Below are 16,818 nucleotides of genomic sequence, written 5' to 3' on the forward strand. Positions count from 1 at the left end.
TTCATACTAATCAAATTACCTGTAAAAGACATCATCAGCATGATCACTTCAAGTCTTACTGCTGCCTAATCATTTGCTCATTCAGTAAACTCGAGCTAATTTTGATGTCTTCATGGAAGAAAAAAAAAAAAAAAAAGCAACATCTTTAAAGCATGTTAACTTTTCTAATCATACAGTAGGTTCATTTTAAGAGTGACGTTCAATATACATAGATTTCACTTGATCAGTAGTCCTGTAAGTCAAGTGGCACTCTGGAAGATGTCTTTGCTGCCCTGGCTCTTCTCTCACTCGGGTTTGCATGTCTTACAGGTATTAATTTTTACTGTAATGCCCGTTTGTTTTGTGTGGGTGATGCTGCTCTGCTTCAGGTAAATAGTAGGGATGTCACGATAAGGGCAATATCGTGATATTAACACTGCCACAATATTGTCGTCGTCATGTTCACAATATTTAAAAGGAACACATCTGTTTAAAAAAAAAAAAAAAAGTCACGTTGATTTCCATTTGTGCAGTTCTAGCACCCTCTAGTGGCTAGTTTATGAGTACAATTGAATTTTCACAAGGGATGTTTTGGTCTTCTATGTTTAAAATCTATGCTAATTGTCAGATGAAGGGGAGCCTAATTTGCTTGTGAAGTGATCAATGTGTGCTTGCATTTTTAAGTAAGTGCCTCAATATTGTTATTAGAGATTGTAGGTGGTTTATATGCATTGCTGTTATGTACAAAAGCACAATATTGTTGTTGTTTTAGTATGAGCTCTCTTTTTTACAATATTGTGATCTTTTTTAAATATAGCCAATGCCCCTACAATATCGTGATAATAATTGTATCGTGTTTGTCATATCGTGATAATATCGTATCGTGATGTTTGGATATCGTTACATCCCTAGTGAATAGTCAGTACCCGCAGATGCAAATAGGTCACCAAAATGTGGTGAATGAGGCTAATTCCAGTCTATGATACGAGAGCTCAGTTCAGCAGGCATCAGATAGTTTAGTTTTATAATTTGGTTTGTTCTGGCTTTTTAGAAAATGTATTTAAAAAAAAAAAAAAAAAGAGCAGCCACAAAACTAAGTGACAAAAAAGAAAAAAAAAATGCATCCCAGAATATTGTTTGACCTCACAAGTTCCACTGTATTCAACTACTGTAAAATTCTGTGAATAACATGCGCCCGTTTATATTACTGACCAAATTATCCTTAAAAAGGAAACATCTCTGAACCTGTATTTAATATGGTCTTTTAATTTGCTGGTATAATTTATTATCAGAGTGAATCATATAAATTAAAGAAGATTCAAAGCATACCAATAAATTGTAATTTTCATTTTATTAAGCTTTTTTTTTTCTTTTTTTTTAAGTTTGCTTTTACATTTCTTGAACTTGGTTTGTAACTGCTATTAAATGTTGGACTTTTTAATTACAGTATGTGAACCATATTGAGCTACGCTGTGTATAAAATGCAGTCTAAAATCAGTGAGCGGCCTAGTGCACTACTAAACATTGTGGGGGGAAAAAAAATCAGTTTCTTATTGAACCTCCTGTGTAATGCCAATTTGGGCCTATTTTTTTGGGGCAAAAAAAATTATAATACACACAAGATTTTACAGTACTTTTGAATGTCAATCAGTAAATGATCCTTCTGGACTGTATACGGTACTTGTGGAGATAAATACCTTCCTCCTTAAATGCCTGACATCATGCCATTATGATTATTGTTTTATTTGGAAATTACAATAAATTCCTTATCGTACAGCAGGGGTGTCAAACTCATTTAAATTCAGGGGCTAATTGCACCTAAATTGTGTGCATCAGACCAGTTTATCCATAGCCTAAAAAGATCAGGTCAAAATATTTCCTATTTTCCTGTTTGTTTTTTGAAGGTGTGAAATTAATTACAAACATATTCTGAAAAAAATTCTCACATGTTTTTATTATTATGTTATTGTAGAGAATTCTGAAATTTCTTAAATGTTTGCAGAAGTTTTGCCTCAAATTTGAGTAACAGCCAAATTTCAGAATGTCATTTGAGTGGTCAACCAGTGCACCCTCCAGTGGATACAATTAGTAACAACAGTTCATTTTAGTGAAAAACTACATTGCGTGTTCTGTCATCACGGGCCAGATTGGACCGTCTGACGGGCCAGCGGGCCATATGTTTGACACCCCTGCTCGACATTGTTAGCAAAAAATAAATAAAAAAATCATCCTGGGTATGGATTATTATTAAATCAACTGAATGAATAATTTATTCCTCATAAAATGTGTGTGATGCACCAGTAGTTAAGAAATGTTATTGGTTGATGTAATTTGAGTCGCTTTCTACTCTGTCTAGAATACAATTAGTATATACAGAAATAGCAGTAATTCGCCTTGTCAATAGAAATATGCCATATAGATTCTGTCACGTCCTCCCGTTTGCATAATTACTGAAGAGATGAGCGTCAAACATCATAGAAGCGCATATAAATTAGAATTATCCAGTGTGGTCTATTTCTACTCCTCCCAGGGATTTATCTTCCTACACGATCCATTTTAACGGGTGCTGTTACACAAGGAGGCATCCCTAAATGAGGATAGTGTAATTCCTGATAAAATATACATTCGTATTAGCTGCCAAGAGGAGGAACATGAAAAGTTGTTTTCTGGCACTGCCTGCAAGGTCCTCATTTGGAATACACTCAACAATGCTTTGTAGCATGTTTAAACATTATCCTAAGTAATCGGGGGGAGGGCTCTTGAAGTTCCAACCAAGTAATGAAAAGATAAATTCATATGCGCATCATTAAACATATATGCAGTGGGACAGCTGGCACAAAGCCAATTGAATTCATTTTTTCTCATTGTATCTTTCCTTTTTTTAAGTTTTTTTAAATCAACCAGGGCAAACAGTAATGTGTTATATCTTTTTTTATTTATTTTTTTATTTTGTTTTTGTCATAATGCACTGTACAGAATAAAATGCAATTTATGGCATATATGAATTCATGGCCCAAATGTCAGAGCAAAGAAAATAAAGTAGTACAATAACACTGAATTTTAATGGACTTTTTCTGGCTGGTCTACATTTTCAAGCATCTTTATTTACTTTCATTTTGGGGCTCTGGCTTTGTCAGTATGTACCGTACATCATTTTCAGCGCTCATTTCCTATGCAACACCCACTCTCCCCTGATGCAAACTGTACACCCATTAACAATGACTATATAAGTGCCTGTTATGGCTTCACGATAAATAATTAGGATAGCAGCATGGAGGGGGTGGAGAGTGGACTCGGTCGCGTCTGGTGATTTTATTTTAGCTTGGTTTTCATCGACCGCTATGTCCTCGTCAATATACAAAAATTAGTAAACAGCTAATTTAGTTTAAGAGCTGGACAATGAGGTTGGGGAGAGGGAAGTCTCAGCTTCCCTGTTTAAGCTGCTGCCCCCGTGACCCGACCCCACGATACTGCATGTGGAAGGAGATAAATGGATAGTTGAACTTTCCTCTAAAGCAATACCGATCACCACATTTAATATAATAATAAGAGCATGTCATATAAAACGGAAGACAAACTTACTGCACAAACTTTGCAAGTGCACTATACAGTATATTCTCACCATCATATTGACAATACATTAACAAACACAAAAAAATGCACTCACTGATTTATTACAATCTTTGCAGCCGTGCTAATTACATTTTTGTTTTTACACATTTCAGCTCTGTACAGTTACAGTGGAGAATATGTATGAATTTGGATTGATGCTCGACATTCCCACATGTAGCCTAGTTATTGCAACTGAGCTCGTGTTGCATATGATAATTAACCCCAAATCCAATTAAATTGGGACGCTGTGTAACATATAAATAAAAGCAGAATACAATGATTTGCAAATCTTTTTTCAACCTATATTCAGACTACAAAGACAAGATACTTATGTTCAAACTGATATATGTATATATTTTCCACATATTCACTCATTTTGAATTTGATGTATTATATATATAATGAGACCATGATCCAGATGCACATGGAATTACAAAGCCTACTCAGGCAAAACACAACCTTGACGGTTGAAGCAGCTCGCAGGTGGAAACATTTCATCTCCACTTGAGTGCATACCAATTAAGTAGTAAAAAAAAATTAGCTCTTCGGGGCCTGTAGTTTTCCTCACTGCTTTGTTTATTCCCTTGGCCATAGTGTATGTTAATATTTTGATAACTGAGTGATAAAAGCTGTGAGGAAGCGAAGATGGTAGAAAAATGCGAGCTGATGAGCTCTTGGCCACAGAACACATTGTTCTTATTCTCAAGCCAATTATTATTACTGTACTTTTTTTTACAGCACTTTGAAAAATGTCTATGCAAGAAGATCAGAACACGATGATTGCTTGCTTATTGATATTCTTTGTCACTCTGTACTTGTACTTTTTTCTAACATTTAGTAGGTGTTTGAGGTGTGACAATTTAACGTGCATCTTCCATTGTGTCATATTGTGCATATTATTTTTATTGTGTCATTCTTGAAATTTAAATTTAAGATGATCTATTAGAGGTAAAACGTTTATTCATTCCAATCTTCAGTTCATTCCGATGAGTGTGCTCTAAATTGATTTGTCAATTGTCCTTGAAGTAAATTTAGAAACTCACCAAATATGTGGAAATTAAAGTTGAAAAAGAAACATGAACAACATGAAACAGATTTTGGTGGTTATCTAACGTCAGTCAAGACGTTTTTGGTTCAAATTACAGCATTCCTGTCAGTTATATTTAAAAATCCACAAAGGAAAATAATAATAATAAAAAATGTCTTTATGACATTTACTAAGCAACAGTGTTCCCCTTTCGTAATTGCGGCCATTTTGACTTTACAGAAGTGCAGGTAACGATCACAGCTGGGTGCTTCCGTGAATCATCCATTCCCGTCAATGATGATGCCCACCTTTCACCTTTGGTCATGCGACGTTCACAAGCTGAGCCATCGAGCACTGACATGTCATTTTCAGTCAACTGCAAGTGGAAGTACAGGACAAAATGTCCGCCCCCTGAGATGAATAAAATCAGTTGGATTGTTCTGCTTAATTTGTCTTCCAAAAATGCCATATTAATCAGAATGGTGTTTCTAGTCTTGTGAGGGTGCATAGAGCATTTTGGACTGGACTTTGCCTTTAAACGATGATACCGGGTTGTTGCTTTTTCCATGTCACCTCTTTTTGCTACAAATTTTTATTCAGAGCATTTATGACATGATGGATTGCTCTTCTTCTTGCACATCCACCCTCAAGATTTACAACCTTTTCTCATTAACGGCTTTTAATTGGCTGTTGGACTCATCTGAAAACAATGAGGCATTGATCTCCTTAAACATAATCACCTCATCCACTCATCCAATGGTTGCTGTCACTGTGGGCCACTGAGAGAAAAATGACCGGCCAATGGCCCCATCGATGCCCTTCACTTCCCCTCAGTGAAGTCTGGAGTGCACAGCTACCCACTCCATCTTAGCAGGTTGGTTTAACCCCTTTTCGCTGTCTCGCAGTCTCAGAGGACAGCATCCATCACAGAGCACACTTTCGCGGTGACAGCATAAACAGCGTACAGTTACCGCTGATCAGTGAGTAACGGAATAAAAAACAATATTTCAAATGAAAAGTCAAATAAACGGCAGACCTTTCACTGCAAAAGTGGCCATTTTACTCAGCTGTACAGTTACCACATTCCATATTTGGAGTAAAAATGTTTCCCCGAGACATGGGAGTGATTAGCACATCTGTCTCACTGTCAAAGTCAGCAGGTTTGGCTCAGGCATTTTTGGTTGAAAGTTCTTCTCATGTTCTTCGCATGATTGCGTGTTTTCTTCTGTCGGTAAAACAACCAAGAAAAAGAATGTTTGTATGTACACCCCGACAGGTCTGTAAGAACAACTTTAGCTTCCTTTCAGAATGAATATTTTCTATGGGATACTATACTAAAAAATATCCCCACTAATGTGGGCCATTGATTGCAAACACAATTTGTTAATTAGTACCCACAAAAAAAGTAATTGAATTTATTAGGGTACATTTTGAACAAATAGGTCGACCCCGACCCAATTTGTTCTGTATGAGTTACAAGGAATTCTGAAACGTTTCCCAGTGGAGTGTTTATTTGCTGCTCAGATATGTTATTATATCAGTTTAATCAAGAGGACAGACATTTTAATGAACAAGAAATGTCCTTGTATGACATTTGCAGGTCAGGAAGTGTCACAGGCGACAACAGAGCTAATTTAAAGAGAATGTAATTGATGGGGGAATAAGGGACGTCTGTTTGTCCGTCGTCTGCACGTGTGTGTGTTAGTAATCAGAAAAACATCCCTGGAAAGTTACTGACAAGATGTGAGCTTTTGCAGTGCCTGTGATGCGACGTAAACTGCTTATTTACTCTGCTTTGACTGGAAAGTAAGTGCGCAGGTCAGAGGGCCACCAGTAAAATATTCAACAAGACAACACATGGTGGGGTTTGGGCCTTTAACACACTCATGGGAGTTTTTTTTTCCACCCCTCCTACTTTTAGAGTCTGTGTTGTGCCTTGTCCAGCCCAGAAATCCCTAACAAGTGTTGAGAGAGGTGCATTAATAGTGCATGACACAGCAGTCCGGCGGGACTGCAAATGTTTGCCTCTTAATCCAAGATTCAGTGGCCTTTGGTCTGACCACAGCAGACATTGATGGAAATGGGAGAAGAAAACTCACCCAACTTGTGTAATCTGCTTGAAGGATAGTTCTGTAATTCATTTCAAACATTTGAAGAGCCAATTTCAGCCAAAGAAGCGCACGCTGGTTGTTGTCAGTGAGTGTAAATGGATCTTTTCACCGCAAGTGTGTGCCTCGCTGAGTAAGTAAAAGATACAAACACTATGCTGTCCGCCATTTGGCCGCTTTCCCCCATCTGTGCGTCCTCCAGTCGGTAGATCTGAGAGGATACATGTAACATCCTGTTATTCTTCCCTCTTTTCTCCCGCGTCCCGGGATGGGTTCCACTATAATTGTTGGACGCAGGTGTCTGTTGCAGTGCCTGTCAAGAAAAGATAAAGAGTTTTTCCCGGGGCGCAAGGAAAGGGGAGTGCAGTGATGGAGGGCCTCTCTCCTGCAGCTCCGTTGGCTGCATTAGCCCGTCGCTTTATAATTGTGCGAAGGGAGCACTTCCAATGGCTCCCTCATTACTCACTGGCATGGTTGCTACCTGGCAGGCAGACACACCTCGTCCTCTAGCAACTCTCTCCCTGTCTCACTTATTCCAGGATGTCCCTCACCTCCATCAGTCCCTCCCATGGGCAATCCCCCTTATTGTTATTTTGACCCCGGACCCCCATTGGCAGATATCGCCATTTCTTCTCATTTTTTTTTTTTTTTGGACATCCTCCTTTATCCGCCGGCATACTATTGTACTGACTTTACGCTAGCCAAGTTGTTTTGTCCTGCTTTTTTTCTTCTTTTCATCTATATATTGTGGCTTTTTAGAATTATAATAGACAGTACAGCTGATTTTGCACAGCCTAGTTTTTTCAGTGTCTCGTTATTATTATTATTATTATTATTATTATTATTGAGCCATGTGTATGTCTATCAATCATTCAATTTGTTCCAAATACACAAGACTGATTTATACTCCATGGATAGCGCTTTGTATGCAGCGAATGGTTGTTTTAAAGTGATTTATAGATAAAATTTAATCGAGTTGAGCCTCTCATAATGAAGTGTAGAATGTGACAAATGATAGGAGTGTGTTTACTAAAGCCTGATTTTTGGACCAGACCTGCTTTGCAGTTTGTTTGTCTTTTGTCCACTCATATACGAAGCACATGAAGCATGATTGTGTATTTCTTGTCCATTTGCCCACAGAGGGAGGTACGTGTGAGGTGATTGCAGCCCACAGATGCTGTAACAAGAATCGCATAGAGGAACGCTCTCAGACCGTCAAGTGCTCCTGTTTACCAGGCAAAGTGGCGGGGACAACACGCAACAAACCCTCCTGTGTGGATGGTGAGGAAATACCCCTGACTTTATGAATTATGTCCATGGAATTTAGTTAAGTTTTTATAAAGTGAAGTACATTTTCACCCCAGTTATTGTTAATTAATGAGTGTTTTGGTCTAGTCACGTCTAGTTTTAGTCCGGTGAAAAATGTGTGTTGACAAAAATGTTTTTGTTTAGTTTTTGTTGATGAAATTAACACTAGTCTGTTGCTGTGGTGGGTAAGGATACACAAAAGATGTGAATGCAATTAAGCATTTACCCAAATCTTTGTGTGTGCGTGTGTGTTTTGCTAATAATAGGCCTAGAAATGCATTCAACCATTAGGCAGGAAGAGGTTCTGTGCTTCTGGGCATCAAGTGCTTGATCCAGAGTTTGTGAGCACCTGAGAAAGGAACATGTTGCAGATCACATTGCCTACGGCAGATCAGGCTGATGGAAATGAATAACTAATAAACAGGTCAGGGAAGCTCCAGGCTAGTGCACCTGAATTACCTCAGCTGAGGAAAACAATCAGGCTCAGGCACCTTTGCGGGGGAGAAAAGCAGGCAGGAAGTCACAAACCTACTCAGACAGAACTTTAATGCCCTTCTTCCACCACAAAGCTCGTTTATTGCTCCCCAATTTCAATCTTTTGACCTTAACCCCAGCAGGATGTCAAAGTGTTTTACTCTTGTGGAAAAAATAAATGATGCAAAGAAAAAAAAAAATTCTCATTAAAAGACCTGTTACGTGACGGGCCCTTCCATGGACTCCACAGGGCTGGTTGACACTTGATGATAAAGGGATATGAATTCACCATGAGACAAGGCTAACATGTTGATGAAACTCCGAGTCTTTGGTCCTTGAGACGTTCTGAGCTTTAGATGGAAACACTTGATGGGAAGATTTCGGGTTTTTTTTTTCTTATGTTGCAAATCTAAAATCTCTTTAACAGAGTAGACCTTGTACAGATAAATAATTCGACACTGTCTGTTCACCTTTGTGTGATGTTCTTTGATACTCCCTCAAATAACTTTTTCATCATACTTTCAGTCTGCCTTTTGACTATTTTGTGACATAAGCCAATTTGAATAGTCAAAGAGTTGAAATCAGCACAATTTACAAACATGAATCAAAACCTTACATGGCAAGTTTCATCCTGGTCATCACCTGGCATGATTACCGGCATTATTGGAGCCTTGACAAGGCAATTATCAACTGTGGTTGGAAAGAATTACAGTATTTCTAAAAAGATGGATCAGTGCCAAAAGTCAGCTGAGTCTCAAACCCGCAATCACATTGAGGGTAAGCAATAATGCAACAACGGTCAAGACCACTGTCCTATTTCCAAGATGTAAAATCCTTAAAAGAACTGTTACAGCACAAATTAATTCTCACCTTTCCAAATATAGGGGTAGATTCACTAAAGGTTTGTGTAGCCTTTGCGTGGCGCTAACCGGTAAAAATGGAACAATCCGGGAGCGCCTAATTCACTAAAAACGTGCAGATGGGGAAATTCGTCACTAAGTGCGCTGCCAACCAGATGGTGCGCGCGTGTTATTTGCGTGTATGTAAATTAGGTCATTTGCATACATTTGATGCAAAATATGCCCACCCCAATGCAAATGAGACTCATTGATATGCAGCGTCTGATTCACTAACGCCAGCGCAAATAGCCACACGGAGTTTGCCCGACACAAATAACGTTTATGGAGAGCATGTATAAACCTGCCGCACCCTCGATCCCGGGATCATAACAGCAGTGCATAGCATGGTGCATGTCCCTCTCTCGCTGATCACGCAGAGAGGAGAGATACGTAACCCGACCTGATCGGGTTCGTCATTTTACAATAATTTTTATGTGCCAGATGCATACTGTATGCATACATCAACCTCTGAAAATATATATTTTTTTATTAATTAATAATCGCACGAATAATTTGTACTTTATGAATGAATGACGTCGTTGTCGCCCTCTCTGCTCTGTACAGCTTAAACTCATTGACTGCAACCCATTTTAGAAAGTTTCTAAATTTTCAATACCCACCTGATATTACGTTCAATAATTATATATGAACCGAATCTACCAAATGACAGAATAGACTCCCTACTTTTTTGCCTCGTCCTGTTCTTTTATAATTGACAGTAGAAAAATGTAGGTTTGCCAAAATACAGCCATTTCTCCCATGGACTGTGAAACTGTGTTTATTTCGAATAGAATGCGGCAATGATGTCATCTACCGGTGGTTGGGCATCAGTAAAGTTGCTTCCAAGTTTGACATTTACAGTGGAGCATAATCAGATTCTCTCCCATCTATCCCCGCTCTAAAAAGTACAATTGACAAGTATACTTGTCAAACGCAGTGAATGAGTTAATGGCGCTCTAAATGTGTACTCTCGGTCCAACCTCGCTTTCTGATAATGTCATTTTTCTTGCAATTGTTACGATACTACCATGTTCTTGGCGCAAATCATTTGGCAATGTTGCCATGTGTGGTAAATCAGGCACAAATTTTCTCCCAGCTGTCAGAATTTGTGGGCGTGTTTGCGCCGGTAAATGATTAGAGCAATATCCTTCGTGAATGGGTGGCTAACTGGGCGCAGACTGCAGGTGCAGTTGTGGTGCAATAATTCGCGCCATTAGTGGACGCAGCACATTCTTAGTGAATCTACCCCACAATCTTCATCTACAATTTCAATCTGGTTTCCGTCCATTCTACAGTACTGCTGATTCTGGACTCCTCATCCTGCTCATCATTCTTAGTCTCATTTGACACAATATGACACTCAACACTCATCAACGGACTCTCAGCCAGTGGAATTTTTGACACTGCATTCAACTGGTTCACCTCATATTTTTCTGATCACACTCAGTGTATTTAAGTAAAATCCTTCTCATTAGATCATATCTCCATTTCTTCTGGTGTTCCCCAAGGCGCTTTCCTTGGTCCGATTCTTTTCTTAATCCACATTCTCCATGTTAGCCATATCTTTTGGAAAATATTATATTCATCCGACTACTATGTGGATGTCACCCAGCTCTTACTGTAACTTTCCAGCAACTCCTCTTGGTGCCCCCTCCGCTCCATAATTCATATAAGGTCCTCCCCCTCGCATTTAAAGCCATCAATAACCTCACAGACATATTATTTATTTTCGGGGTCAAACTAAATGATGTGGCTGGCTGTATCAAACCTCTGGGCTCTGATTGTGACACCTGTGGTCTCCTGTGATCGGTGCATTCTAAGCAGAGTTGAACAAAATTCCATTTGTGGAACTGCATTTTGGTTGAACAAATATCATGCTGTGTGACAATATGGCAGCAGACAGCCTTAAATGCCCCTGTTGCTCAATTAGTGGGAAAAAAAAAACATGGATTTTGTTTCACTTACCTGACAACAACCTCACTTGAAAGACAGCAACTGAATGGTTGAAGACAATTGATCATAACTGTGTAAAATGCAGTAAGCGATCCCACTCTGTGCGCCTTTGACACTCAGTGGAAGATGATGAAAAAAGCACAGTGCTTATTTTGTCATTTCACTCTCATGGGCACAAGCATACTGCGTGAAAACTCTTCACAGATTCAGGCAAGTAAACAAACTGAAGTGCGACTTGCGCCAGATGTACATCACAACACTTTACTCTGAGTAAAAATGTTACCGTCACAATGAGATATTTTTCATGACCATCTAAAAAAAAATGACTCAGTGCTTGTGATCATTGCCGTGCTCACTGAACATAGGACGACGACAGTATATCTTGCAGCGTGTGACATTTTTTTCACTTCGTCATGAAGAAAGTTTCAAATAGAAGTTGGGTACATTCAGGCAAATCAAAGAGTACCTTACAAAGATTCAGGCGCAGAAATAGAAGCTATTGTTAACACTTAATGCCTCACTGGGTTTGGATCCCCCAGACAGAAATCTTCAGTGTCAGTGAATCGATTAACAAGCACTTATAGGTGGCGTGGTAATAAAAATGAAAAAGAAAGCCAGTGAACAGCAACGCAGCAGTATTGACCACAAATGTGCCACAAATAAGATTACCTCAAATCCTGATTAAGTCACTTTCTTGATTTAGGTGACTCATAGTCAGCTGGGATCATTTTCACCAACTTTATTTGGTGCGAAAAACCACGAGATATACTCATTAGTCACACTTTGCAGAAACACCATTGAGCAGTCTTGATCAGTCACAGAAAGCTATTCTCGAGACACTGTTCCCCTAACTGTGTTGTCAGACTTGTTGAAGTGAGTGGACAGTCCCAGATGGAACTTTCTTCACGTGTCCCAGTTGTTGTTAATATTCCGTCTAGAATGAGCAATGATTCTGCAACAAAGTTCATCTCATCTCCCCGCTAGTGGCCACCTGCTGCCATTGTTACCATATAAAGGTTTCATGCCCACACAGATTAGCAATCTTAGACAAATGAATTGTTATTATATAAAAAAATAATCTGTTTTCAGGGGGTCGTTTGTTGTGGACACACAGGCAGAGCCTAAAGGAAATTGTCTTTATCTTTAGCTAAATTTGTAGTCTCTCTGATGGGCTGTTTTATCAGTTATTAGCATCTAAATCCAACATCAAAGCACATGGTGAACATAGATCCCATTGTTGTGTGAGTTGTTTGCACCCAAGCATCATAAACTCATTGCACAAATGCTAAAAATCAAGCAGGAAGTTATTCAAGTTGCTGACCGTTCCAATTAAGGTCACTCGTGTCACTCATGCACTGCTGGTTTATCACAGGTAACCAGAAGGTCAATTTGGTGGTTTAACAGAATTTGAATTGCGCAGCTTTAAGGCCATTTACATAACTTTTATATCTACAAACATACTAACCAGATATGAACCCATGACCATTGAGTTCATTCATTTCATGCAACTTTAATAAAAAATGTTATAGTGGGAGATACTAGATCTTTATAATTATTATTATTTTTTTATTTTTATTTATTTTTATATACATTTGATCAATCAAAGTAATAGTGATATCAACACTTTATACGATCGTGATTTTTCGGCCGATGAGCGATCAACCAGTTTGAAAAAACAAACAAACAAAAAAAAACGACAACTAATTACCAATTCGATCAGAAGGTGGAGCAATATATCAATTTATTTATTTATTTTTTAATATTTACTCTATAGTTGACCATCGCCATTCGCGGAGAATAGTGATTGGCCCGGCTCGCAAATAGCAAAAACCCACATATAATTGAGCCCAATTGAAATGTATGGATTTTTTATTTTTATTTTTTTTTATTTTACAAAAATGCTTATGTACATTAAATATAAGATGGAATGTCTTATTTCGTGGAGCCGTTCAATGATGTCATTGCTCAATCTGAAAATGTAAGACATTACAGCTGATTGCTGATTTTGCATAAAATGCAAAATATCATCCGATCTCGAGCCCAGCCGATCAAATCGGTGTAAAGTCTAGTGGTATTAGTCCTTGATATCGGTGACTACTCAGAGTTGAGTACTGGTATCGGGTTGGAAAAAAAATGGTATTAAATGTCCCTAATTTCTATCCAGAATAAATTCATAAAATACATATTTTTATAATGGGAGTATATATCACATAGGTGATTGATGGGTTTAAATATGATGAGATATGCAAAAAGGATGTATTTGAGGGATTTATTACAATTAGGTGTACTAGTTGTAGTAGTAGTTGTAGTATTTACTTTAGTATGCACAAGAAAAATAATGCATTTGTCTAATGCATCTTTTTAGGCTAGGGTCTGAAACTCGTGTTACTCAAGCAACAAATCAAATGGTTGGTGAAGAATTTTCTGCAGTTCTTAAAATAATAATAATATAATAATTATAATAAAAATAAACACTCATCAGAAACTAAATGTTTGTTACGGAAAGTAATGATGCACCAATGAGTCATCAATTTTCTATGACATCATCAACATATTGTTCCCACGGCAGCAATTCCATTCATTCTGGTGATTTGTAAAATTTTCTGTGGGTAATCAAACAACGTTCTAGTCTTCAGGTTCTGTTTTTAACAATTGTCTCTGTGGCAGCACCTCTCAGAATCCACTCACAATTTCTTCAGGAGTTGCAAATTTCTTGTTTCAGTTGCTATTGAAGCTTTTTGGCTGAAGATACAGAGATGTGACGACAGCGTGTGTGGGGAGGCGTCACGCTCAGTAGGGGTCTGCTGTCAGATTATCCCTGTAGTGGGAATTGATTATTAGCTTTGACAGGGAGAACTATGTCCCAGTTATGTCACAGCCAACGAGGCTCTTAGTGAAGAACATCCCTTTTAACAAGTCAAACGCTCATATCTCTGCAGCCTTGCTCATCACCACACTTATCCCAGTCTATGTGAAACTTTAGCCCCCTGGCCATAGTTTGGACACCACCAAAAAGGTGAAAATTGCACACACACACGCATGTTAATCTCGACCTCAGGCTGGCGGATGTCCTTGCAACACACATGCACCCGACCTATGTTGTCATGTAGCTGCTGTAGCAGTAAACTCGCAACAAGAGGCGCATGCAGATGCCCGCTCATCGCTGATCACTGATGGGGAATGAACCCTTCTGTTCTGCCGCGGGTGCATATAGCCGAGCATGACAGGTTGTCATGGTACATTTAAGATACATCCGGGGGGTTGGTGGGGGGGAGGTATGGGGAGATAAACACGGATGGTAAGTGGAAATGCTACAAATGTTCCATTGCTGGTCAAGCAGATGGTGAAATGTTTGCTTGCAGTGCAGTAAAATGTGCAGGACCAGCTCCAAAATTGTTTGCTTAGTTCAGGGTGCTCTATAATCATATCATTTGCATTAAATCCTTAAAATGACATACTGTACTTATGCTAATTTTGAACATTGTAAAGTAATGGAATGGTAGTGGAAAGAAAACAACTAAATGTAGATATGAATATTTGCAAAAGGAATGAACAGAATGAGCCTCTTATGATGTTTAAACGCTAACATTAACACCCTTCTTCTGATGCGCACTCAGGCAAACTCTGGAAAAGTGGGGCAAACATTGAATACTTCTGGGTCTGAAAAGAAGCTTGTATGTTTTGCAGAGTTGGTGATAACCACTATGAGCTCTGGCAACACAATGTGATCTGATTTGAGAAACACAAAAACAAGGCAAATCCATGTCCTGGAGTGGCTGTGATGAAGGATAAAAACAATTGACTTGACAAAAAAAAAAGATTATGTTTAATTAATGGCCACAAGCTACATTGTCTGCACACATTGTCCACAAATGGACTCTGTAGTGTAAAGCACACACTTGGCAATGTTAGCTCCTCCTCCTCCTAGAAACACCATCATGGAGTTGAGCAGATCATCTGAGAAGCGGAGGATAGGATAAATGAAACATCTGCATCATCTTCAAAACTGTCATCAGAGAGAGACTGGGAACACAATTCGAGCCAGGAAAATATTTGTCCTGATCCTATTCGACGACGGCGGTACAGCAGTTGACATCTAGCAATTACTATTCGTAGGTCAGCGATGTGCACGGTGGCCTCTGACGTTCGTGATTAATATTCATCCGAATGGACCGGCTGTACGAGAAACTCACGAAATTTCAGATGGCCAGTCTGGTGATGAAGGAGTTTGGCAAAACAATAAGCAACACTATTTCGATTCGAAGATGGATCAATATATCTACCGTATTTTCACGACTATAAGGCGCACCACATTATGAGGCACACCTTCAATGAATGACATATTTTAAAACGTTTTCCATATATAAGGTGCACCACATTATAAAGCGCACCTTCAATGAATGACATATATAACTTTTTCCATATATAAGGCGCTACAGTAGAGGCTGGGGTTATGTTATGCATCCATTAGACGGTGCTGCGCTAAAGGGAATGTCAACAAAACAGTCAGATAGGTCAGCCAAACTTTATTAATAGATTACAAACCACTCCATTCACTCCCAAATGAAACAGCTGTTTTTTTTTATTTTCTCTGAGGTAAAGAATTAGGATTAGCTAGCGATCCAAGATGGCGGGATCTTCTGTGCATGCGCGTCACCGATCATGCAGGGTCACCGATAGCGTCTTGACAGCGAGACCTGTTGTGGCTCAATATTGATCCATATATAAGGCGCACTGGATTATAAGGCGCATGATCAGCTTTTGAAAAAATTGAAGGCTTTTAGGTGCGCCTTATAGTCGTATAAATATGGTATTTAAAAAACTTACAATCTCGAGTTACACCGTCATTCGCGGTGACTAGGGATCTATGAATTGTGAAAAACATTGTATAATTGACATCAATTAAATTACATGGCAAAAAAAAATTATCTTTAAAAAATGCTACTTAACATTAAATATAACATAATGTCTTAATCAATGACATTATTGATCGATCGAGCAAGACATTACAGCTGATCACAGATTTTGCATAAAATGCCAAATATTGTCTGTTCCCAATCCAGCCAATCAGATCAGTTTAATGTCTAATGAACATACTGTACATGATGAAGCTGAAGTACATTTTGCCTTCAACTTATTTTGGCTTCCTTTCGGCAGTGAACGCAAATTGCTTGACTTACCAATAGCGCGGGATACCTATCACTTACATCACTGGCATTAATACTGGCTTGTGCACTTTTAAATGTAAATTAATCCCTGTTGATTAAAAGAAGATGGAGAGTGAAAAGAGAAAAACATTTTAAGATCTTAATTTTTCAGCAATTCATTTAAAGGACGTCAACCATACTTTCAGCGTCGTGCCAAGTTAAAAGACATTAACTATTCATTAAACTCATGGTCACGTATTCCCATTTTGACACAGACAGAAATCAATTCTCCTCGTCACACATCACGATGT

At 38.6% G+C, this 16,818-nt stretch overlaps 1 protein-coding gene across 3 annotated transcripts in view; it reads left to right on the forward strand.

Moving 5' to 3' along the window:
- The window catches only part of tafa1b (TAFA chemokine like family member 1b), a 182,537-nt gene that overhangs the window by 147,867 nt on the left and 17,852 nt on the right, over positions 1–16,818 (forward strand). For all 3 annotated transcript variants that reach the window (XM_077530493.1, XM_077530491.1, XM_077530492.1), the window contains one exon: positions 7,867–8,007. In XM_077530493.1, the coding sequence (XP_077386619.1) occupies positions 7,867–8,007 (141 nt within the window). The remainder of the gene's footprint in view (positions 1–7,866; positions 8,008–16,818) is intronic.

The sequence above is a fragment of the Festucalex cinctus genome, chromosome 8, assembly GCF_051991245.1.
Source record: "Festucalex cinctus isolate MCC-2025b chromosome 8, RoL_Fcin_1.0, whole genome shotgun sequence".
NCBI classification, from domain to species: Eukaryota; Metazoa; Chordata; class Actinopteri; order Syngnathiformes; family Syngnathidae; genus Festucalex; species Festucalex cinctus.